At 42.3% G+C, this 26966-nt stretch overlaps 1 protein-coding gene across 1 annotated transcript in view; it reads right to left on the bottom strand.

Annotated features, from left to right (window-relative positions):
• The window catches only part of SUGCT (succinyl-CoA:glutarate-CoA transferase), a 1474461-nt gene that overhangs the window by 817749 nt on the left and 629746 nt on the right, over nucleotides 1-26966 (bottom strand). The window contains exon 10 of the mRNA XM_029589533.1: nucleotides 23595-23666. Coding sequence (XP_029445393.1) covers nucleotides 23595-23666 — 72 coding nt within the window. The remainder of the gene's footprint in view (nucleotides 1-23594; nucleotides 23667-26966) is intronic.

Here is a 26966-nt window from a genome sequence, read left to right as displayed (position 1 = left end):
GCCGAACTGAGCAGCCTGCCTCCGTTCCCTCCGAGGCCACTCCGAACGAAATCGGAGGGCCTTGGAGGGAAATTTTTTTCTGGCCCCCCCCACCTTCCCTTCCCTTCCCCTAACTAACCTACCCCCCAGCCCTAACTAAATCCCCCTCTACCTTTGTTCAGAAAGATACGCCTACTTGTGCACGTCGGCCGGCTGCCGGCACGCCTTTCCCCGGCCTGGGGGCTGATTCGGAGGCGTCGGCCACACCCCCGGAACGCCCCCGGACCAGCACCATGCCCACGGCCCTGCCCCCGGAACGCCTCCGAATGCCGCACCGCCCCCGACACACTCTCGACACGCCCCCCCCCCCCCCCCCCCAAGCAAAGTCCTGGGACTTACGCTCGTCCCAGGGCTTTGCGCACGCCGGCGGCCTATGCAACTTAGGCACGCCGGCGCGCAAGTCCCCTATGTGCGTAAATCCAGCTGGATTTACGCGCGCAGGGCTTTTAAAATCTGCCCCATAGAATATATAATCCAATTCTAGGTAAGAAACTGAGAAATGGACTCCCAGTCTAGAGCCCAGATTGATGAAACTATTGTATGAGCAAGAAAAATTAAGATTCAAGCATTAAATACATAGGAGGCATTATGTTATAACACTAAAGCCATGATAGAAGGAACTAATTCAGGTGGGTAAAATGGTTAGATTGAATGTTGATTATCTACTAGATGTTGTGATCCTGCCTGTTATACAGCCTCCCAACCACCAGAGGTTCCCATGGAGCTGCTCCTACTCTTGCTCCAGCCACAGTCTCCATGATCCCATGACTCAACAGGGCTCTGCCTATTTAACCCTAACTCTGGCTATGCTCAGGGCCTTGTCATTGAGTCTCCTCAGCTCTCTGCTTGGCCCTGCCCACTTTGGACTACTCTCTGGCCTCTGGGCCTTCCAAACTTGTTTGCCTTGCATACTTCTCAGGCTTTCTACTTTTGCCATGTCGTGTGGTCTTATCCTTCTCTGCTTTTGCCTTGCCTTGTGGCCTTCCCGTGTCTTCTGCTTTTGCCTTGCCCTGTGGCCTTCTCAGGGTTTCTGCTCTTGTCCTGTCCTGTGGCCTTCTCGTGTCTTCTGCTCTTGCCCTGTCCTGTGGCCTTCTCAGGCCTTCTGCTTTTGCCTTGTCCTGTGGCCTTCTCAGACCGTCTGCTTTTGCCTTGTCATGTGGCCTTCTTAGGCCTTCTACTCTTGCCTTGCCCTGTGGCCTTCTCAGGCCTTTTACTAGTCTTGCTCTGTGGCCTTCTGCTTTCTAGCATATTGCCTTTTGGCTTATGTGTTTCTTGTTCTGTTCTGTTTAGTCTTGTCCTGTCCTGTCTGTTTTAGTATTGCAGTCTTACCCACACCCTGTTCCAGTGTTCTAGCCCTACTCACACCCTGTTCCAGTCTGTTCCAGGGTTTCATGCCTGCCTCTGACTCCAGCCTTGTCTTGTCTCAGTCTCCAGTCCTGCACCACGTGCTCCTCTACGTCAGCCACAGTCTAAGTCCTGCCGACCGCCAGAACCCAAGAGTCCAACCTACAGGGGAGGTGGCTTGTATAGGCTGAAGATCCTCCAGCCCTGCCTGCGTTTGCTCTAAAATCCTGGACTGCCTTTGTTGGGACTTCACTAGCCCAAGCCTAGCCCACAAAAATAACAGCAGAGCCAGAGTTAAAATGAAAAGGTTTACAGACCACATATCTAACTTTTGAGTTATCCAGCTAAATGCCTTTGATATTGGCCCAAAAGCATTTATACATTTTTTAAAGTATAATTTTGAAATATAAAAATCTTTTCAACTAAACAGCAGGAGGGAAGATCTAAGGAGAGAGTGGTTTTCTGTAATCTGATGTTCTTCATGGACAGCAGAACAAATCAGTCACACAACTGGGTGATGTCATTGTATGGAGCCAACTCAGAACATGCACTCTCAGAGCTCAGAAAGATCTGGAAATCTTTGAGCTTATGTGGGTTTTCTCATGCAGCTGCCACCACCATGCGAGTTTCCTCAGTCATTCACAAACTAAGCTTCAACTTTATAGGGAGGAGGATGGGATTATGTGGCTGATTTGTCCTGACTACTGAGAACATCTGTTACAGGCATGCAACTTTGCTTTCTTCAAGGACAAGAAGGCAAAATTCAGCCATACATGTGGGGATTCCCAAGCTGAGGGTTGCATAGAAATATCTGTCTTTTTCTGGATAAGGAAAAATTGCAACTCAATTGAAGAGAAAATTGAATGAGAGCTGAAGCTCTTAGTAAAACAGGTTTTAAAGAACTGCTTGGCAAAATTAATAGCATTGTGAAAGTCTCCATTGAGACAATGTGTCATAATGGTGCATTATAGAGCACCTAGTAGCCACTTTGCGGATGTCTTGAACTGAAGCAGAGTGAAATTGCGCTTGCCAGTACTTGATGGACTTTAATTTTATTTGGAAGGTGAATTCCAGCATTAGCCCAGCAATAGGAAATACAGTCAGAAAGCCATGAAGAAAAGGTTTACTTTTTAACTGGTAAGCTTTGATTAGCTAGATCACAGTAGAGAAATAATTGAGGAGATTTTCTGAAAGAATTGGATATTTCCAAGTAAAATAACAGGGTTCTTCTGCAGTCCAAGGAATAAAGTTTGTTCAGCTTTGCTGGACTGAGGTTTTGGAAAAAATGTTAGAAGTACAATGGAATGATTTAAATGAAATTGTGTTTGATTGGTGCAGTCATGAATTTAGAAAGTATTTTGTTGAGCTCCCACAGGAGGGACTTTAATTGGAGGATGAATATGGTAGATGCCATTAATGAATTTAGCAACCATGGGGTGTTGAGAAACAATGATCTAAGTGTTGATGGTACACCACAATAACTCTTATATGTACTCTGACAGTTAATTTTCAATCCTGATTTGGATAGATTAAGAAGATACTGAAATAGTATCAAGGTAGAACAGTTGAATGGATTCTGCTTCTGGGATGTACACCAAACGTAAAACCTTTTCCACTTAAAGTTGTAGGAGGGCCTGATAGAAGGCCTTCTTGCTGCTAAAGTTATTTCTTTTACTTCCCTGGGTAAGGCCATAAATTTTACTAGTTCACTTTCAATATCCATGCCATGAATGCCAGAGACTGAAGGACAGGATGAAGAGTTTGGAATATTTGAAGATGTACTGGTGGAGCAGCAGCTAGTCTTTGTAGCCTTGGTAATCAAATTTGATTTGGCCTAAATGGCACTATGAAAATCATCTCCTCTGTCCTTTCACAACTTGAGGATTGTTTTTGATATCAAAGGAATAGTTGGAAAAGCATATCTTAAGTCTTGGTTCCATGGAAGTGAAAAAGTGTTAGATGCTAGGGATTCGGGTGCTGGTTTTTTTGGGGGGGTTTTTTAGCAGTAAAAAAAGCTTGTGATTGGGCAGAGCTGCAAAGAGGTCTACTTGCACTGTTCCCCAGAATCAGAAATGGAATTGCTCTGTGCTGGGGTGGTGAGACTGTTCCTAAGGTTGAAAGTGATAACTCAAGAAATCTGCTATCCAAGGAGATAAATGGTGTTTAGATGTATCTGCCTTATGATTGCCCAATTCCATATTTTGAATGCTTCTTAGCAAAGTTTCCCTCCTTGTTTGTTTATATAATACCTTGCTACTTGATTGTCCATCTGAACCTGAACCACTGTTTCTTTTAATCACTCCTCAAAGACAAGACGAGCTTTAAATATGACTCTCAACTCCAAAAAGTTGATGTGAGTTCTTTTCTCTTAAATGGTCCAAGTCCCATATGAGCAAATCATATTTAGATGAGCTCTCCATTCCTGTGGAGAAGCATCTCTGGTTATTACTTGCTGAGTCTGCAGAGGGATGAAATTGTTGACCATGAAGAAGATATGCGGGTTGAGTCCACCATCCCAAAGAATTAATGAGAAGTTTGGAGAGGCATATCCTGTGAGACATTGTACATGTTGGTTTCAATAAATTCTCAAGAGGCTCTGAGCCTGGCTCATGTGTAGATGTGCAAAGGATGTGACACGGACAATATAATACCATATTGCCCAACATCCCCATAAAGCACCTTGTTGTAACTGATAGCTGGTTGGGAAAAAGTGCAGACCATATGGGTTAGGATGTTCATTATTTGAAGGGGAAGAAAAGCCCTCCCTTTTTGGATATGCAAATATACTCCTGTGAAGTCCAGTTGATGTGCTAGAGTTAAATGTGACTTCAGAAAGTTCACTATGAATTCTAATGAGAGAAGGGTGTCAAGTATGTAGAATGTGATTCACTTTGCTTCTTTTGAGGATCTGCTGATCATCTAAATATGGAAAAACTAAACTATTACTCTTCCTGAGAAGGGCAGCCACTACTACGAGGCACTAGGAGCCGCTGCTATGTCAAATGATAATACATACCACTAACAGTGATTTTTGCCTACTAAGAACCTCATATACTTCCTGTGAACATTGTGAATAGACATATACAAGTAAGCATCTTTCAGGTCTAAGGTCATCAGCCAGTCTCTGATTTCCAGATGAGGGAAGATAGTATCAAGGGAATTAATTTTGAATTTTTCCTTTCTGAAGAAATTATTTAAGTTTCTTAAATCCAGAATAGGTTGAAGACCTCATAAATATTTTGGGATCAAGAAATATCTTGAATAGAATCCTTTCCCCTTTTCTGTGATTGGTTCTATTGCATGTGTTGCTAAGAGGGAAGTAATTTCTTCTCAGAATTTTAACTTAATCTGTGGAAACCAGATAAAAATGTAGAAGAGGAGTAACGGCAGGCAGAGCTTGAAAAAATAGAGGTCTTCCCCCCTTAGAAGATCCTCCAATGAAAAGGAATGGTGATAATTCTGATAGTCAAACATTTGGACCAGACTTTAGAGAGGATTAAGTAGACGTCTGTTCTGTTTTGACTCTGGGATGGGTTATCATCTGTTTTTGTTACGACTGCTGACGTTTCTGCTGCTGGTGACTGTCTATAATAAGGATATGGTTGGTATCTCCTGCGGAAGTAGTAGATTGCTTTCTGAGGGATTGGTATTTTTGGTGTGAAGTCTGCTCTATAGTAACTGTTAACATTTGCAAAGAAGAGCCTTTTTAACTTTGTCCCTGAACAGGTTATCCCAGGAGCACAGTACATCAGCCAACTTGTCATCCACATCCTCTCTAAAGCCTTCATTGAAGTGGGCCTTCTGGGTCCTACAGCTATGGCGGACAATCTTAATGGAGTAAATTTTTCTTGAATGTCAGAGGAAAGACTTTCTGATGTATCCCTCATCCTTTCCAGAATATTGTATAGATATTGGATCATCTGGAATGGCTGTGCTGAAATCTAAATTTGTAGTGTTGCAGATTGAAGCATCTTTCTCCCTAATGCATCCTTCAATTTTACATCTTTCCCAGGAGAATTATTAGATGTGCTTTTGACCTTTTTGCTACTATGGACTTGTGAGATAGCTGGATCTGTCTTTACCATGGGCATAGTTGAACTTTGTACTGTAAATATATTTTCCTGGTCACTGGACGTGTGGGAAATGGGTTTGTCAAATCTGAGATTGAAAATCTTGAAGTGCCCTATGTACTGGGACAGCCATTGCTTGCTTAGGCACCTATATACAATTTAAGATCCCAGAAAGTCTTCTTTAGGCTGTATTTTTCTTCTAATTTAAAAGGTGTGAAATCCACCATTTTTTGGATAAAGGTAAGATAGGACATGTCCTCCAGTGGAGTACTATACCTAGCTCATTCTGGTGAATGATCAGAGGGCAACCCTGTGGAAACTTCAAAGGATAGAAAGGAGAAGAACCGAACAATGAAAGAGAATCATCATCACAATCAGAAATTAACAGTGGAGCTTCTTTCAATAATGCTCTATTTTTTTGAAGATACTGAGCTAAAAGTCTTATCCTCTTGTGTCTATGGAATATTCTGATATGGTGAAATAGGAGACCGTGATTGTAGCTCAGTTGAAAACATTTCTCAAACTGCTTCCATAATCAATGGAAAGAGGAGGAATAGATGGGATCTTTTTCATATAATTATAAATAAACTCCAACCATAATTTTTGTATAAAGGGGTGGCACTCAGGTGCAGCAGGCTGACGTGTCACTGAAGAAGTATTTGACTCTAGTACCAAGACTGGTGAAGAATGTTTTTTAATAGTGTGTTTAGTAATGGATTCTTCACACCGAGGAGTAATATCAACACCAAAAACTGTCAGTACTGTAACTTTTGGCACCAAGGCAAACAACGTGAATGGCATCAATGATCTAACTATCCTCAGTGCCAAGATATCAGCATTGGAAGTGGATGGTGCTGTTCCTTTTCTGTGCTGATGGAGATTCTGCACCGTGCTTCTTGGAAAGTTGACAGCACCAAAGGGAACCTCCTTCTTTCCCTCTTATGTTCTGCTTGAGAGTTGTACAAATTGCAGTTATGGCACTTTGACTCTGACCTTTTCTTTTTAGCTTCCTGTCTGTATGAACTCCTCCCTTCTTTGTCCGACAGGGAGAATAATTGATATTTCAGTTTAAGCTCTTTGAATGATAGCGCTCGAGGGAATATTCTCCCACATCTTTCACCTGACTTGGAACTTTTTTCTAACATAACAGTAAAAGAAAGAAGCCTAAGATAACTCTAAAATGTTTATTTTTTTTTAGAGGCGATTCAAGACAATAAACCCAGGAAAAGAAAATAAAACAAAGAAAATCTTGAAAAACACAGCAAGCAGCCAATGAGAGAGAGTGAGCGCAGAAATGTTCTTTTACTTTGGCGGAAGAAAAACAATTGAGGAGACTTGCATAGTGGCAAGCTTATTCCATGTCAGTGCCACACAAGGACATCTACCACTTGTGTGACAGAATTCATCCAGTTTGTTCTTGGAGAAAGTGCAGTTGCTTACCTGTAACAGGTGTTCTCCTAGGACAGCAGGATGTTAGTCCTCACATGTGGGTGACATCTTCCGATAGAGCCTGGCACGGAAAACTTTTGTCAAAGTTTCTAGAAGCCACACGAAGTCCCCCTTCAGTCTCGTAACATATAAAAAATACGAGCGAAAAAATAAACTGAAAGGACAACCCAACTCTATGGGGAGGTGGGCGGGATTCCTGAGGACTAACATCCTGCTGTCCTAGGAGAACACCTGTTACAGGTAAGCAACTGCGCTTTCTCCTAGGACAAGCAGGATGGTAGTCCTCACATGTAGGTGAATACCAAGCTCCAGACTGTCCCTGCTAACAGGGGAGACGAACAGCGAACGAAGGAGGTACCAACGGGCACAACAACTGTGGCACTGTAGTTCGGTAGGGGACTGTCTGGTTCCCACAAGAAGCATGAACAGAATAGTTGGGTTCGGGTCTGCAACAGGTTGCGCAGGACAGATTGATCGAAGGCACTGTCCTGATGCTCATCCTTATCTAAGCAGTAGTGAATCACAAATGTGTGAAGAGAACACCAGGTTGCGGCTCGGCAGATTTCGACGATAGGGACTGCCCACAAATGAGCCACAGACGTCGCCATAGCCCACACAGAGTGAGCCTTTACTCTGCCAGTTAGCGGAAGGTCTGCTTCTGCATAGCAGAAGGTGATGCAATCCGCCAACTAGCTCGACATGTTCTGTTTACCTACCGCCACTCCCAGCCTATTGGTATCAAAGGAAACAAAGAACTGAGTGGATTGCCTATAACTGGTTGTGCGATTTAAATAGAAAGTCAAGGCCCTCTTGCAGTCCAAGGTATGAAAAGCCCGTTCCCCTGGGTGGGAATGGGGCCTCGGAAAGAAGGTGGGTAGAATGATGGACTGATTAAGGTGGAAATTAGTCACCACCTTGGGTATTTATTTATTTATTTTATTTTAGCATTTTTTATATACCGAGGTATAGCAGAGTTGCCTTCACTCCGGTTTACATACAGAAACAACATGTTACATAGAACGATGTATGAAGATTACAATTTAAAATTAATGATAGTAAATACAACAGGAGAATGTATAACAAGATAACACAGGATAGAACCCTGAATAGATGTACATATATCTCATGAAGCATTGAAGGGCATCTGTATCAATGTAACAGGGAGATTGAAAAATGGCAGAATATATAAAAGAATTTTAAAGTCATTGAGTGCTATCTTTAAAAGATTGGCTGAGAAGCCAGGGTTTTAAGTCTTTTTTGAAGGATTTTAAGTTATCTTGATTGGTGAGGCAATGAGGAAGCGAGTTCCAGAGCTTAGGGCCGATGATGGAAAAGGCTCTGTTTCTGGTGGAGGATAATTTAGCCTGTGGAAGTGAGGGAATCACTAGATTAATTTTGCTGGCGGTTTGTGTAGTACGTTGGGAGCAATGGATGTGAATGATGTCATCAAAGGCGGAGTAGTCGGCATTGTATATTGCTTTGTGGAGTATGGTGAGGACTTTGAATTCTGCTCTTTTTTCAATAGGGAGCCACTGTAATTGGTTGAGAACAGGTGTAATGTGATCTACTTTTCTTGTACCTGTTAGAACTCTGGCTGCAGCATTCTGAAGGAGCTGCAAGGGTCTCAAGGAAGATTTTGGAAGGCCGATCAATAGGGAGTTGCAGTAATCCAAACCTGAAAAAATGAGGGCTTGAAGGACAGTTTTGAAATCATGGGGGTGGAGTAGGGGTTTTAGATGTTTTATTATTTGAAGTTTGTGAAAGCCTTCCTTTATTTTTGTGGAGATGTGTTTTTTGTAGATTAGGTCAGTGTCTAACCAAACACCCAGGTCTTTAACGCTCTCTTTGAGAAGGACGAGGGTCTTGTCAAAGTAGAAGGGTGGAATTGTTAAATGTCCAGGATTTTTTTTGGCAATTAGGATACATTCGGTTTTGCTTGTATTTAGACATAATTTAAGATGAATTAGCAAGTTTCTGATAGTATCCAAGTGTGAGGCTGCTTTAGACATAGCATCTTCTATCGAGGAAGAAATAGGAATGAGTAATTGAATATCGTCTGCATACATGTAATACGTTATGTCAAGACTAGATAAGAGATGGCAAAGAGGGGTCAGGTAGATGTTGAATAAAATTGGTGAACGTGCTGATCCTTGAGGCACACCTGTATCGAGGGGGATAGGAGAAGAAGAGCTATTGTTGTGAAAAACTTTGAAGTGTCTGTTACTGAGGAAGGATGAGAACCAACTGAGAGTTTTGCCAGCCAGCCCAATGGATTCTAGACAGGAGATGAGAATTTTATGATCCACTGTATCGAAGGTAGAAACTTAGGGTGCGTACGCAAGACCACACGATCGTGGAAGAACCTCATGTATGGCGGGTACGTAACCAGGGATTGAAGTTCATTGACTCTACGAGCTGAAGTAATCACCACCAAGAATTTAACTTTTCAGGTGAGAAACTTCAGATCATAGGATTGCAGCGGCTCAAAGGGAGGGCGCATTGTTTTGCCTTGCGTTTTTTTGCCACAAGATAAACACGGCAATAGAGCTGCAATATTTTTTCAGGGGAGGGCCCACTATTGTGGGTAACTCCCCCTGTGATAATAGGGCCCCTCCCACAAAAAAAAATAAATTATGGCTTACTAAATCCAGGCCTTAGATTGTAAGCCCACTGAGGACAGGGAAATACCTATAGTACCTAAATGTAATCTACTTTGAAGTGCCTGAACAGCGGAATAAAAATCAAATAATAAAATTAAATAGATAGATGGAAATATATTAGATCAATTTTCAGTAAGTTGATGAGTCACACCTAACTGGCTAAGTTTATGGCTGAAAATTCACCTAAATCTAGCCGAACAAATGTTTCTCACTCAATAACTATGCTGGGGACCATGCACTAGGGCTCCCCTCTGGAACACTGCAATCATGGGTCCTGAATTCGATCAGTAGGTGTCACCTTTGAGCCAAACCATGACCCTCTCTCCTTAACAGGGACTGCAAATGTTGCTTTCAGAGCATGTCCAGCCCCCAGTTGACCTGGAGAGCAGAAAGTCCAACTTGGGGAGCAGACCAGGGAACACCTGCATGGAAGAGCACTGCAGTTGTGAATTTAGGTGAACAAATTTAGCTGGTCAGTGGATGGAAATTTTTGAGAGTCAGGGGTCTACTCAGCAAACTTTCGAGGCTCTAGCACAAGTTTCTTTTTTTTCTTTTTAAGCAACAGCTTGACCAGTGATATTCTTTGAATATCATCAGTTAAGTTTAAGTTATCCAGGATAACGTAAATCTCCTGTTGCTGATGTCTGGATATAGAAAAACAAGTTTTCTGCTATCTGTGCTCTGACCCAGAATGCCCCCAAAATACTCCTACATTATCCATCTAAATTTTAATCGGATAATTACTTATCTGGCTAAGATAAGTACCTTTGATATTCAAAAGTTGGTATTTATCTGGATAACTTAAGAGTTATCTGAATCAATACCTTTGAATACCGACCTCTATGGGTTCTTATTTTTAGAAAAGCTACCCAAAAAAGGAAAGCAATCTGGGCAAAAATTGGCAATTTTAACATATTTGTGAATAAAATATTTTGAGGTATCACTACTTGCAACAATATCCAACTCTAAAAAAGTTAATAGGAATACTATTGCATGGGTTCACTATAACATGTTAACCAATACAGGTTCCTAAACATGCATTTTAATTGCTTGTACTCATTTAAATGCAGGAAAATGCACCTCCTGATATCACAAAATTGATCATTTTGGCCACGTAGAATTACATTTAATAAAAGTACATTTTGTGAAAGTCAATAAAATGTCCTCAGTCAAAAAACAATGTTAAGTCTTTGTACAAATATAGAGTGCTAGCAAATTTACTCAGTCTTTGCAAAGGTAAAATGTTTTTTTCCTCAGAAAAAGAATTATATGTATTTTTTTTTTAAAATCTTAATGTTATAAAGCTTCCTACTTTACAAGATTAGCTGTTTTTCCTCTTGGCGAGACAATGTGCAGAAAATGTTCTCTTTCCACTCTAGAACAGGCAATAAATTGGTTAGCCACTGAAGAAAGAGTTTTAAGCACACTGTAGTATTTCTCACATTAACAATTTTTTCCTTTCTTCTTTAACATCCCTGTAAACTCCCTGCTACAATTAGGGAGCAGAGCACTTTTGTTTTGCTCTGCTCTGTAACTGCAACAGTCTCAGAGGATTCCCAGGAGAACTGGTACATCTAGACAATGGCTTTTTCTTCCCTGTTTGCCCCATTTGCTGGTTTATTATAATTGCATTACTGTTTTTCAGAGCCAACATAGTTTTTTTGCTGTTGAAATACCTAGCAACCCTGGAGTAAGGGGAGACAAGAGAGAGAGGGCACAGGAGAAGGAGGAGAGGACAGAGAGTGGGCTATAAGAGAAGCAGGAGGAAGGACAGAGGGAACATTAGAAGGGAGAGAGGAAAGAGAGGGATGGGGAGCACAGGGAGTGGAGAATAAACAGTACCGAAGGACAGAGGGAAAATGGGAAGAATATAAGGTGAAAGAGCGACAAAGTGATTTAGTGGCTAGAATAGTGTGTTGCTTATGTTGTGTGGGTTAATAGTTGGTGAGGTTCCAAAATCTATTGAGTTGTGTTTGAGTTATGATTTTAAATGTTTCATTAACTATGAGAAGAGGTGTGTGTGTGTGTGTGTGTGTGTGTGTGTGTGTGTGTGCTATTTCGAGGATTTACAAGATCATTCTGAAAATTGTACATTGTATATGAGAGTGGTGTGTGATGCTGTGTCTGAGTGAGTGCTTTGTACATGTTTACACTTCAGTTTGAGTGCATGAATGTGTGAGAGAGTTTGAGAAAGAGAATGCATGTTTGGATGTGTGTGTGAATTTTATATTTTAGTTTATAATTGAGTGCTGATATGTTTAAGTTTTTATGTGTGTAACTGTATGTTTGGTGCTTCTATATGTTTCGATGTGTGCACTTTTATGTGAGTTTTATATGTGGTACGTGAGTTTGTGTGCGTGTTGTGTTTTTTTCATGTGAGAGTTCTCTACTGGTGCAAGTTTAGGTTCTGGTTACCTTCTAGTGACCCAGATTGGCCACGGTTGGAGACAGAAGGTTGGGCTCAGCAGACCTTTGGTCTGACCCAACATGGCATATCATATGTACTTATAGTGGTAGCGGTGGGGGGTGTATGTGCTTGTGTTTGAATGTTTATATGTGTATGTATCTATATTTATCTGTGTGTGTGTGTATCTCCTGTGCAGTTTTCAAATCCCACACCAAATATGCCTCAGGGAATGTCTCCCTTAAAAGCAAATGGAAGTACTCATTGGGGGAACACTGAATATATGTTTGGCCAGATTAAGGTAGGGGAATTTTCAGATAGCCTAATTTGCCCAGGCAAATCACCATTTCCTCGCCTAACTAGCTTTGAAAATTGATCTTAGGAAAGGTAATTTTATAATTGTGTGGGTAGGGCTAAAGTCTGCATGCAACTTGTACATGCAGGCTTTTATCAGCATTTTCAAAGCAAACATGTGGATATGTAACCCCCAGTGCTAAGCGGCCTTCTTCCCAGCTCTGAGTAGCATTTGGCTGGCTATCCCAGAGTGAGGAACTGTTTCTCACAGGGCATGGGCTCATGATAGGACATCCTGCAAGGTCAAACTAGCTGAATACACCCCCAAAGAAATCCCAATGTCCACAAATATGTTGCGCTCCAAAAAAATGGAATTTATTGTAACACAGAAAAATAACAGTAGCCAAAGCATCAGTTCTTAATCACAGTCCATTGTCTTAGCCACATAGCGTGTCATCTTATTCAGATCACAAAAATAACAGTCTCCGAACTCTCAATAATTTTCAAAGGTATTCTTTGGTCTGTAGGTTTCTCCCTGAGTCTTTAGAAACCCCGGTTCACCTCCCTTGTAGTCAGTTTTTGTAGAGGTTACTCCAAGTGCACAAAAGGCCCAGTTGACTTTTACACAACTTTTGATTTGGCTCACTTTTTCCCCTCAGTGGGCCCCATTCAAATCCACTCCACACTCCTCATTCCTTTTACCTCTGTTTCTTTCTCTTTTACTTGAGGACCCAAGAGGGGTTCTGGATAGTTATCTCTTTCATGACACAGACGACTCAAATTGTTACTCACTCTGTAAGAAGCTGTTAGGATTTCAGACACTTCATGTCTGGAGCAGCTATGAAGACAGTGCTGGAACACAGTACAAGTCTCGAACTCTGTGAAGCAATAGCCAGCTGCAGCCTCCCCCAGGCCAAGCCAACCCCCCTAACACAGTTCCTCAGAGATATCTCCAAGTTCAGAACCTCTTCTCGCTCTCTCTCAGTAATCCTTGACTTCTGCAGCATTTCTCTAAATCCAAGAAAGCAGATGGTACTCTCAGATGTTTTTTCACACTTGTAATCCATTTGCACACTTCCAGCAGTGCTTCTCGGTGAAGCACCAGTTGTTCTTCTTTTGCTCTTGTGACCTGGACCCTCCAGATACTCACACACCTTGAGTTCCTTCCTCAGTGACCGGCCCCTTAACAGGCCACACACACAGATTTATACCAGATACAAAACTTCAGCCATTGGTCCAACTTCATGCTTGCCACTCACACATAGCACACCTCCACCTGGTTGTCCTAGAACACTATCTGGAAATTTCTCAGTTCAAGAAACAGAATAAACTTTTAAACTTTATAAAAACAAAACAAAACAAAACAAAACACTGAACATCCCCTTAGAGCAGTGGTTCTCAACCTTTCTAATGTCGTGACCCCGAAATACAGTTCCCACCCTCACCCCACCCTCACCCCGCCCTCGCACCCCTGCGAGGGCGGGGTGAGGGTGGGGCTTTGGTCAAATGGGGGCGGGGTTATGGATGGGGTTGGATTTTAGTGCATACTTATTTATTATGACATTTACAAACAGAACCACCATTCCTCATAAAACAATAAAATTAAGAAACATAAAGCATCAGTTATAATAGTAAAACCATACTAATAAAAGAATATTTTAAAATTACTGATAAATAGAATTTCTATTAATTAAAATCATATACATTTTTATAATTTCACACACACCAATAATATTTCAAAACAGCACATATATCAAATAACACACAATAATTAAAACTAATAAGGATTTTAAAAAGCCCCTGCTGTCCATACATGGGAGCTCTTGATTTCCAGTCACCCTGATATTGTCGAGGATTAGGAGGTTATCCTCTCTCTCTCACACATACTCACATGTCCATTCTCTCTCACACATACACTGTCACATACTTACACATTCATGCTCTTACACCCACCATAACCTCTCACTCTCACAGACACTGACACACTCTCAGGGTGTAAGACACTCTCTCTCCCCCCCCCCCCCCCCCCCACTCACACACACACACTCTTACTCCCCTGGATTTTCTCATACACACTCATGCTCTCACTCTTACTGGCTCCCTCACAACCTCAGAGCCTCTCAGATAAAACTCTATGCAGCAGAAATAATGCTGAATGTTGAGAATTGTGTTATGCAGACTAATCTGGAAAATGCACTAATTTCTACATGAGTCATAATGAATCAGTCCTCAGCTGCAGGCATCAATTGATTATCCTGGCTCCCTTTATGTTTGCCAAATACAGTTCATGTGTAACAGCAATCCTAATTCTCCACCAGATCAAGCTGATTTCACATTCCACTTCATACTTTGTCACCTTCAGCTGAGTCAAACAATTAATCTAATTACTGCCACTGCTGCCACGTGGCTATTGGGGAGACACTGATTGCTGCTATTGGCACTGAAGCCCATTCTGCTGCCTCCTCTGTGCAGGCCCCGTGGGTTTCCACTTCCTCCATGTTGATCTCGTACATTGTGAGATCCGCCATAGAGAAAGTGCTACTCTTGCACATTCCCAAAGATTACATGTGCCAATCAGTAAAAAGTATTTTTTTTTACATCTGCTTCCCTTTCTAATTTTTTGCCATTTCCTTTTATATTGCCTTTTTTTCTATTTCTTTTCTCTCCACCTGTCTTCTTCCCTCAAACACAGAGTCAGGTTCTCATTCTCACATGCATTTCTCTCTCACACACACATACACAGGCTCTCACTGGCACAGGCTGAGTCTCACACACAGGCTCTCTCACACCCCCACATGCTGCCTTGCTCAAGCACAGGCTCTCACTCTTACATGCTGTCTCTTTCACACACACAGAGGCTCTCACATGCTGTCTCTGCAAACACACACAGTCTCTCAACATCTCATACTCGCACACACCTCTCTCTCACCTCTGGGCCTCTTCTTTACGGGTTGCCACAGGATGGGCTCTGCAGTGGCCCTAGTGTTCCCGGCCCCGCTGCTCCTCTTCTGCACGCGGCTGAAGCGCCTCTTCTACCCACGCGGCTGACGCGCCTCCTCCTTCCTCCCCATGCGGCTCCGGCAACATTTGTCTTCCGGGGCAGGGCAGGCAGGAAGGCAGTAGGAGGAGCACCTGCAGTGGCTGATACACCTCCTTCCTGCCTGCGTGGCTCCAGCAACATACGTCACTGCGACGCGCTACCTTTTTGGGCCATGTCTCTTCTCTTTTGGGGTTGGAGGAGGCAGGTCGCCAGCTTCGCCCCGCCTCCCCGCAGCAGCCGTGGCGCCACGGATCGGCAAAAAACCCCAACGGCCCGGTACTGGTCCGCGGACCGGTGGTTGGGGACCTGCTTTTAGGCGACCCCTGCGTTTTGGTCGTTCGACCCCCGCCGGGGTCGCGACCCACAGGTTGAGAACCGCTGCCTTAGAGAAAGGGTTTTCTCAAAGTGTCATCCCACCAATATTCTTTGCCCAGGCTTGCTCAGACCACAATTTTCCCAATTGATAACCCTGCACTTTTGCACTTTCAAATACTGTATAGAATAAATCTATGTAAACATGTACCCCATAAAAATACAGAACTAGTGTATATTTAGTGGCCAAACATATTCTCTTTGAAAATGTTGGGTACCCTAATTAGCCTGATACATGCATAGATTAACTCTTGTAAATTATACAAGAGGGTAAGTTCAACTCTGTCTCCCAGAACATCTCTCTGCAGTTAGTAGACATGTATGCATGTACAGGTTCTTTTGTAAGAGCCATTTACATGCATAAACAGGGATTTTAATCACATAAATAGTTTTGAAAATCAGTTCCATAAGGACTCTGTCATAGAGTTCCTATCAGGCCTAGATTTGCCAATAGGTACATTAGGCTGGTGGTTAAGGTAGCAAAAATCTGGTGGAGGCAACAGATGCTTTCCAGTCATGCTGAGTCTCATTCAGCAGAGAATAGCTTGTAGCTTCCTGCTCCAGCCACTCCCCTCCCAGAGCAGAGATCAGGAGGGAAGGGGTCAGGAGCACTTCTATAATGAGGCAAGGTGAGGCAGCCACCTCAGATGGAAAAATCTTAGAAGCAACAAAACTTGTTCCCATAAATTCTCCTATGACGGCCCCCTCACTTTACCTAAGTGCCCGCAGCTGGTTATGAGGACCAGAGGAGCCTCAAGAGCAGCGAGTCCGTGGCAGAGCACATCCCACTGCATCCAGACTAGGCCTGGCAGGGCCTCAGAAGTGGCAGAGCCCATCTCATTGCAGCCGGAAGATTAGGACCACCAGTGCATAAAAAGAGTTGTGGCCACTGCTTGAAGAATACACCTGGGGCAGCCTCAGTAAGCGTGAGAGTAAGGGACAGCCTGAGTGTGTGTGTGTGTGTGTGTGTGAATGAAAGTAAGTGACAGCCAGTGTGTTTGGGTATGTTAGAGTAAGAAAGTGTCTGTACTGGTATCTGAGAGAGCATGTGTATGAGTCTGCATGCATGTGTGAGGGAGAAGGAGTGCGTGTAAGAGCCTGTATGCATGTGTGAATGCATGTGAGAGAAAATGTATAACAGCCTGAATGCTTGTGTGTGAGAGCTTGTAAGCATGTGTGAGAGCTTGTAAGCATATGTGAGTGCATGTGAGAGACCCTGTATGCATGTGTCAGTGTTTGTGAGAGAGAGCATGCATGAAAGCCTGTGTGCATGTGTATGTGAGAGATAGCCTGTGTATGTGAGAATGAGAGAGCACTGATGTGTCTATAAAAGAGGGAGTGTGTATGTGTGTGTGTGTATGTATGTATGAAAGAGAGAGGATAAAGTTTGTGTAGCCCCATTCCGCATAACAATCTCAGACAAAAGATTCCAGGTAGGGAGAGCAGGGGATTTTTTAAAATTCATTTTGGGGCCAATTTTAAATTTTAAGCGCGCGGGGTACATTAGTGCGTGCTACCCAGCGCACACAAATGTACACCTGATTTTATAACATGTGCGCGCTACCGCGCACATGTTATAAAATCCAGGGTCGGCACGTGCAAAGGGATGCACACTTGTGCACCTTGGGCGCGCCCCAATGGCTTTCCCCGTTCCCTCCAAGGCCGCTCCGAAATCGGAGCGGCCTTGGAGGTTACTTTTTTTTTGCCCACCTTTCCCTCCCTTCCCCTATCTAACACACCCCCCAGCCCTACCTAAATCCCCCCCCTACCTTATCTCTGCCTCTGGCAGGCGTAACTTGCGCGAGCCAGCTAACCATCCCCCGGCACAAGCTGCTGTGCCGGAGGATTCGGCTCCGCCCCTGGACCGCCCCAGAACCGAAGCCATGCCCCCAGCCACACCCCCACCCCCCAAACCACCGCCACGCCCCCGGCCCTGCCCAGGACCGACCGTTTTTGAAACCCTGGGACATACGTGCGTCCCAAGGCTTGCACGCACCGTCAAGCCTATGCAAAATAGGCTCGGCGCGCGCAGGGGTAGGTTTTCGGGGGTTATGCGCGTAACTACCCCATTAGTTTTAATTTGGGGTGTTGTTTGATGTCTGTTTTTTGGAAATATTTTATTGTTTTTTTAAGACCTTTTTTAAAATATTTGAGTTTAATTATTGAATGATGTTCTGTTTGTCAGCTGTTTTGAAATTTTTTTTCTATTTGTATAGTTTTAATATTATGATAGATGTTATATTTCTTGATATTATTAATGTTTTATGATCAGTGACGGTGTTTCTGTTGAACTACAGTTCAAGTTTTGTCTGCACAGTTCTGTTTATACTTTATAGTAACATTATTCTGAATTTTGTGAGGGTCCATCTGTGATCTGCATGTGTGACTGAGATGGGGTATCCTGCTGGCATGTAATTTCTGTTTATTGATCTACAGCAGCCTGGCTTGTTCTGATTTCCTAATAGGAGGTATATTGGTGTTTTAAGATCTGGCGTACTATTTGCAGGGTAGCCTTTTCATACATAGATTGTTACTATTTGAGTGTTAGCAGTCAGTGCTGTTTTGGTATGGGAGGTTTATTATATTTAAATGGATTTCTGAGGACCAAGCCCACATCAAATGCACTTCAAATAGGTCTAATACCATGTAGGTTGTACGTGCTTTTAGGCAGGATTTTCTAATTAGCACTACAACAGTGCAAGTAAAAATAATATACATGTTGCTGTGATATTTTTGTGATATTTTTACCTCATGCATAATTTTTAATTGTGTGTGGTGAAAGCTGGAAGGGAGGAGGTGCATAGATCTAGAGTTCACCTAGGGTGCCTAATAGCCTTGCACTGACCTGGAGAGAATGTGCCAAACACAGACTCCCACATTCACCTATTTACCATTTCACTAGGGGGCAAATGCTGGAGAAAGTTGGGAGGCAGGTGGCACGGTTCCTGGGAGTGTGGCAGTGTTGCCACTTTACCAGAAATATTATCATTGAAACTATCGGCCACTCCTCTGGGAACTCTGACCCCTGCTTTACCCCTTCTGCATTATTTCAAATCATTGAAAGGGACAGACCAGTGGCATACAAAGGGGGGGCAAGGGGGACGGTTTGCCCTGGGTGATAACAGGGAAACGAGTGCCTTTACCGCCAGCAAATACGAAGGTCCTATGGCGGCATAGAGAAGTAACATACTGGCAGGGATCCTACTCCCCACCAGCAAAGCGAGGCCCTGCGGCAGAAGAGGCCCTGTGGTGCCACTGGCATTTCCTCCAAGCTGGCAGCAAATGAAGAGGCCCTGCGGTGCCACCAGCTTTTCTCCAGAGCCAGCGGCAGAAGAAGAGGCCCTGAGGTGCTGCCAGCCTTTCCCCAGAGCCAGCAGCAAATAAAGAGGCTCTGCAGTGCTGCCAGCCTTTCCCCAGAGCCAGGAGCAAATAAAGAGGCTCTGCAGTGCTGCTGGTATTTTCTGGGAGTTGGCAGCAAAAAAAGAGGCCCTGCTCTGCAGCCAGCCTCTGAGAGAGCAAGAGATTGGCCCTGTGAGAGTGAGCGTTTGTGTATGAAAGAGTGTATGAGAGTATGTATGTGTGTATAAGAGGGTGTATTTGTGTGCGTGAGTGTATGAGAGGGTGTGTGAGTGTATGAGAGGGTGCCTGTATGTGTGTGTCTGTGTCTGTGAGTGCCTACGTTGATTTCTTGATTTTTTGTCTGCATATGCGTGTGTGTAAGTGTGTATTTGTTAGTGTATGAGAGAGAAAGAGGAAGTATGTGTGTGGGTGAGAGATAGAGGAAGTGTGTCTGTGTTGTGAGAGAGACACTTGAGGAGTGTCTGTGTCTCTCACAGCGTGCCTGTGCAGGTGCCTGTGCATGAGTGCCTGTATATATGTCTTTGAGAGGGGTTAAACTTTGTGCGCTCTCCAATTCAGGACAATCTCAGGATGACTAGAAATCTAAAGTTCCCAGGTATGGCAAGTAAAAGATTTTTTTATCCTTGTTAGTTTTAATTATTAGATGTGACGTCTGTTATTTTTAAATATTTTATTAGTGTTTGGTAATTCTATTCATCACCTGTTTTGATATGTATATTTTTTTAGTATGGTTTTGCTATTCTGATTGATTTATATTTCTTGACTGTATTGTTTTGAGGAATAGTAATGTTCTGCTTTTCCATTATTGCACTGCATATAGAATCTGGCTTGTTGTGGTTTTCAGTTCATTTTTTGTCTGCATATGCATGTGTGTAAGTGTGTATTTGTTAGTGTATGAGAGAGAAAGAGGAAGTATGTGTGTGGGTGAGAGATAGAGGAAGTGTGTCTGTGTTGTGAGAGAGACACAGGAAGAGTGTCTGTGTCTCTCACACACACACGCTTCCTCTATCTCTCTTTCTCACACACACTCCATCTGTCTCTCACCAAGCATGTACATGTGTGTGTGTGAGAGAGAGAGAGAGAGAAAGGGAGCATATTGTGTGTGTGTGTGTGTGTGTGTGTGTGTGTGTGTGTGTGTGTGTGTGTGTGCGTGCGTGTGTGTGTGTATATGTGCATGCATGTCCCCAGCTTATGAGAATCTTAGGATGACAAATATGGAGAGCGGGAGATTTTTTAAATCCATATTAGTTTTAATTATTGGGTATTATTTGATGTTCTGCTGTTTTGAAATATTTTATCAATGTTTAGGAAATGTTAAAATGGGGTGGTGACAAAAAGTATCCACCCCAGGTGCCAAATACTTTAGGTACGCCACTGGAATAGACTACAAGGGGACCGCTCTTGATGATTTGACCTGTGCCATGCCTTGCCTTATTCCTGGCCTCAAGCAGTAGATTCCCTTGAGCCACTACTGGAAGGGATGATGCTGGAAGGGACAACTTAAAGAAAAACAACTCTACTCCATATTCCAGCCCCTTCTATCCAGTTCTGTGCAAGGAACAGGAAGAGAGGGACGAGGACTCAGAATATAGAAAGCAGCAAAGAAAAAAATGTTCTGCTCTCTAATCCAGCGCCTCTCCTCCTGTCATTCAGGAACATGAGTGAAGGAAGTGAGCCTTGAGCAGACAGAGCAGAGAAAATATAGCTGTGCCTTAGACCTTCTGCTGTTGCCCCTTGTCTGAGGATGGTGGGGTGGCTCATCACTAAGAATGCCAAATCCTAAATCCATTATTACTTCCTATTGCAAAGTTACTGCATAACTTGCGATTTAACAGCTGTGCCGTCATATTAGATTTACTGTTAATGTTGTGCTGCTAATTTTGGAATTCTGTTTTATGCTGTGGTCATGCAGGTCCAATGTAAATGTTATAGTTTCTGAAAATTCTTCTCAGTGTGCTTATTCAGGGTTTAGGAGGGTAAGAGGGTTAGCCAGGGTAGACATGAGATGGATTGGGCTGCCGGAAAATTTATGCCACTGGCAGAGTCAAGGGATGGTCTCTAATCTGCAAACTTCAGATAAAGTAAATCCCTGTTGAAGAAACTCAAATATCCTCTAAGTGTCAGTGAAAAAAATCATACTGGGACTGAATATTTCCAGATAGTCTTCCATTTATATAACTAGGGAATTTTGAAGAATTATGGCCATGATATATGTATTTGTCTTATGTAAATCTCTGTTGTGACTTTTGTTCCTCTGCTAAAGTGCTTGACTCGTATTAATATTTCATGAACTTACCAGGTCTTCAGGACGCAAGCATCAGCGCAAAGAATCTCTAGCTCTTCATGATTAAGAAAAAGAAAACCTTGAAAATTTGCATAAGACCTTCAGCAACTAAGCATGCAAAATAATAAAACGAGATTTACTACCATTGTGGCCGATAATAGTATCAAGTAGCAATTAGGGGTTTTCTTTTTTTCATTTTATAATCACCAGTCCTAAGACCTGCAGTCATTTAGAGCACTAAACATAGACTCTTAAATCTCTTCAATTACACATACAACTTCACAGAGAACATCCTCCGTATGTTCCGTATTTTCAGCACTGACCCTACTCAGTAAAGTCGCTTTGATTGCAGATCAAACATTTGAATCAATTTTCTACACACTTATCTTGAATCCGGGCTATACAAGCTTTCTTTTCCCTAGTAACTTAAATGGTTAGATAAAGTTTTCTATAGAAATCAGTAAAGAAATATTCCTGAAACACCACTTCATCATATGTTCCACTTATTCCTTTGCTTCCCAGTAGTCTCTGCAGGTCAGCTATTTTCCTTTTCTCCATATGCAAAAATCATAAAGCTTCGGAAAATAGCACCTGAATGCAGACCTAGCTTTGAGATCAATGCATAAGATGAGCCACACATAATGGAGACAACATTCAAAAGAAATTCTGCCAGAAACTGGGTGATTATCTGTGGAATCCTCGCTCCACCTCACCCCAACCCCCTCCTCCCCACCTTCGATAACTGCCTTCCCTCCTCTGCAGGAAAAAGAATGTATGCTGTCCACCGTGTATATTCTTCCCTGTGTGGAGAAGCGATAGTGTCAGGAGAGAGGCCAGCCAGCTGAAGTACACAAGAGGAGTTCATGTTTAATTCTGGTACATTCTTTATCCACAAGTATGCAGGGTAAAAACATTCCCACAGTGCTGGTGACCACGAGATTTTCAAAGAGAAACTCTGCAGGAAGTTTCCCATTGAACTTCAGCTTATGACCTCTCTCATAATTACCCTTCCAATATCTTAATGGAAAAAAATAAGAAACTATATAGTATGTATTAATTGTTAGTCATGCTAAAACTGGATCTGAAGCATGCATGCAATTTGAAAGACTAATAAAGCAAGTGATAACAGATTTTTGCTCTTGTTTCTATAATCATTTAGTTAATCTAGTAGAAATCCTTCTCAATGCCAGAACGATGCATTTATTCTGCAGTGCTAAACATGCAGGACTGCATTGGATGTGCAAACTCTATGGGGAATATAGTGTTTGTACATCTGGGCAGCCTGGGCTTCTGAGTCAGTGAGGTCTGTCCACTTCTGGTTTCTTTTCCCCTGCATGCCCTAGAGTTCTTGTCAGACATCAGGTGTACATCTGCAGCCAGACTACAGCACGGGCAGGCTGGGCCGCCACTGGCTGATCACAAGAGCTTGTAGACATGGTGGAGGTTTAAGGGGCCAGCTTGGATTAAAGGGGGAAGCTGGACAGTTTCTCTGCCTCTTGCCTCCCATTCCAACACTGCAATTCCCATTTACCCTCCCTTAGTGTGCGGGATTTTGCTGGTAGTTTAATGTGAACTTTAGTGAGGGTGAGTGAATCAAAGAACTAAGGGCTACATTTGTTGTACTGGTCACTGTTTACCACTTCCTGTTTGGTTGTATTTGTTTGTGCTACTTGAAAAACGTATGATTGTCGCAACTGTCAGTGAGTAGGGGGTATACAAACCTTGGGTAGTTAAATAGGGGCAGAGCCAGAGTGGTTCATATAAAGGGAGCTCAACAACTACTACTATTACAGGGGCTTCTGTCGAGGATTTCTCAGGAATTGCTGGGGTTTGGCTGTCACACAGGCCTGCTTGGCCCAGGTGAGAGAGCTGCCTAGTTGACCCTGGGACAGTTGTGGCCTGTGGTTGTGGGCTAGCAGCATTGCTCTGAGCTTGACTAGCTGCCCAGTTAAGCCCAGTCATGAACAAACTTCCTGAGAGAACTGTGGTTTTGCTTATTTGTGTTGGGCAATTGGCTCTGGAGGTATGCATTCCTCAAACCTCCCTGTGTTGGCTCCTCCTCCTGCAGTGGGGGAGGAGGAAGAATATAACAATACTTACGATGGTTCGGGTATCTAAACTAGATTTTCTTGTTAGGCTATCATAAATCTGCAGTTTAAATTGTATTCAAATCCACTAACTTTGTCCTGATGTTTATTGAATGTAAATCACATTATGTTTGTTAACGGCAAAGGGCAAACCCGATTTGGTCACACCTACCCAGGTTATAATGTATTACCTTGCATGCAGTGACAAACTGTTGATCATTTCCTGCTCCAAGTACGAAATAGCCATCTTTTGTTTTAAAAGCCTGAAAAAAAGGAAATGTAGCAATTAAAGAAATGAGCATAAACTCTTTAAATGTTTTATCTGTGACCTGGTTAATTCTAATTTAAATTATTAATAAATAATATTGCCTAGAGAAACTAACAAATTCATACATTTATCTCCTAAATGTGTTATTCTTCATCTTGATATATCAAGCGTTCGCTATGGCAGGGACTCTACTTACCAGACTTTACTGATCCTCTGACAACGTTCCAAGTCTTGGCTTTGTGGTCTGAACTTTTTTGTATAAAAAAGGACAGGAGAGCATTCTAAAGGCCGTTAATTTCTAATTACATATAGCCCTGACATTTTGCGACCCAGCAAAAAAATATGAAAAATCCACATGGCAATTCTTCTGTGGATAAATATGTACTTTGTACTGAATGGACTTTAGATTGTTATTCTGTCCTTTTAGATACTTTTGGAGTAGTCTGCTGCACTACTTTAGAACAGCTTATTTATATTACATTATAGACAGATAGATAGAGATTTAAGGTTCAGACCTTATCTCTTGGCTCCATGCCAGCATATTTAGCAACTGTATATGGTCCTGTTTTATGATAAAGGAGATCTTCCTAAACGCAGTCCTTGTGGTCCCTCAACTAAGGGGGTCATTTTCAAAAGCGATCGCACGCGAAAGGTCCCTTTTCGCGTGCAATCACTAAATGGGGGCGGAGTCGGCCCCGGAAGAGGAGGAGTCGGGGCGGCACCGGGGCCGACACTGCGGACACATCGCTGGCGGCGAAAGGTAAGGACCCTTATCGCTGACAGTTTCGCGCCGAATAACTGCACCTTTTATGGTGTAGTTATTCGGTGCGAAAGCTGGCAGCCAGCGCACCATAGTGGTGCGATGGCTGCCGGCTTTCGCAGGCCCGCCCCCCACTTCACACACACCCCCGCCCCCCGTTACCGCCGGATTTTCTAAGGTCTGCAACCTTAGAAAATCCAGCTCTAAGTTTGTTTTTATTGATACCAACAAGGAGTATCCTTGAGCTATATTTATATATATATTTGATCTAAAAAGAAAATTGTACAGGTGACTCTAAATATTTGGATTATCCTAAAAACCAGATCTGACTGAATGTCCCCAATACAGAATTTTGATAACCTGTTGAATGTAACCCAGTATTCACTTGTGAAAGAGTATATGGTATAGACAACTAAAGCATCATTAGTAGCAAAAAATATCAGGGGGAAATCTAGAAATAGACAAATGATTCCAAAAAAGAAATACAAATATCAATGGCTAAATAGAAAATCTCACGTTTATGCAATGGCTGGATTAGTCAGTTATTATAAATATGCAGCATTTCTCCCTTGAACAAATTCAATATAAAACCTCATAATAGGCCCTCAGTGGGAGTTATATGAAGTGATCAACACCGAGAGATAGTATTTGATTTTACTTACAAACTCTATAAAATTCTATCAAAAAAATATTGAAACTGACCAATGATTATTGAGAAGGCTATGAAAGTGATTAGATGCTGGTAGAACCTATTATGAGGTCCAATATTGAATTTCTTCAGTGGAAATAATGCTGTATGTTTATAACTGACCAATCCAGCTACTGCATAAACCTAAAGTTTTCTATTTTGCCACATAATATCCCTCGGGTTTTGTTTTTTTTTAGTTCCTCGTTATGTTTATATCAGGACAAAAACTGTAAAGGCCTGGGGATAAACCTTAAAGGGGAAGCAATATAAGCAAGAAACAAGGAAATTGACCTATTGAATAATCTAATCAGTACCACTGCTAGGAAGGAAAGTGTTCATGCTTTGGAGGCAGATATTTAAAGAGACACTGCGCGGTGAAGGTAGCTGGTTAATATTAATCGTTTAACTTTTGTCCAGATATTCAGCCACAGCTAACTGGCCAATGTTGCAACTGAAGATCCGGTTAAATATAACAAAAAAACGCATGTGGTAACATTTCGGACAGGTATTTGTGCGGTCATAATCAAAGGCAGAAATTTATTCAGCGCTGAATAGCGCACTAGCCGGCAAAATTTGGAAACTCTGCCCTAGGCTCGCCCTGATCTGGCCCCCTTTTCTTTATATGGCTAAATCTGTATGCACAGCAATTTTCTGCAGACAGATTTTAGCCGGACAGATGGGTGGGGTAGGGAGGAATTGTTTTTAACTTGTTAGATTTATGCAATTAAAAGCCCATTTTACTGCACAAATCTTTTCAATATCGACCCCAAAAAATTGCCCCTGGGGTTGTGTATTCAAAAGTGTACGCAGAAGCAATTTCACATGTACTTGAAAGAGGCAGCTCCTGAGGTCGCAGACATTTTTTTTCTCTTTTAAGTGTGCATGTAAGTATACTCGTACACATTTATACTTGCTCTCAAGCAGACATAAATGTGTGTTCATATGCCGCGTACACACTAATTTTCATATCCGGCATACATGCATAAGTCTGTTTGGAAAATTAAGGCTCAAATTCACATACACTTTCTACACATGGACATCAGGCCTACATGGGCTGTAATAAAATTACACTCAAAATGTATTTATGCCCATTTAGACTGTCACACAATTTGAAAATCTTGTTTATATGACATAAAATAATAAAAGTAAATTAATTCACCACTATCTGCAATCCCAAAAATGAATAAACCACTGCATATTAATGCATCATTTAACTGTATTAAAGTCCATGCGGGAAAGCAAACTGTGATCTTAATAGCATGCAAAGGCTTAATTCATTATGATTAGATGAATGTTCAGTTTTAAGATGAACCTCACTAAACATTTAAAAAAAACAAACTCAAATTCAGTTGAAAGTCCTTAGAATTAACAAAGTGAAAACATAGGAATCACACTTGACTTATATGGAACAGACACGTTCTTGTGCTTGTCAATCCCTATTAAAAACCCTTTATCTAGCAACAAATCATAAAAGTGAATGGATGTAATAAATATATGAAGAGACTGAGGAGCCCAATGTCAATCACTCCCCATATCCAACATAAAAATTAATTTGGTGCTAAAAATACATATGGGTTCACCATACAAATTTTGACGCACAGGGGGCCTATGCCAGGGGAAGAAAATTTAACAATCTAACTTGCATTCATATGCTAAAATTAATGTTTCTTTTTTATTCACAGCAGAACGGTTTCATTATTATTTCTTTTCTGTTTTTTAAGCCTGGCCATTTCTTCCAGCTCCTTTGTAACCAGCCTCTATTGTGCTATGGTGCCAGGAGCCTTTACTCACATGCTTTTGGGGTTTTCAACTGTCACGCATGTGAGCCCTTGGGCTGTGGCATGGTT

Source organism: Rhinatrema bivittatum, chromosome 2, assembly GCF_901001135.1.
Source record: "Rhinatrema bivittatum chromosome 2, aRhiBiv1.1, whole genome shotgun sequence".
Taxonomy (NCBI): domain Eukaryota; kingdom Metazoa; phylum Chordata; class Amphibia; order Gymnophiona; family Rhinatrematidae; genus Rhinatrema; species Rhinatrema bivittatum.
The sequence above is the reverse complement of the archived record's forward strand: the minus strand, read 5'-3'. Positions and strand labels throughout refer to the sequence as shown.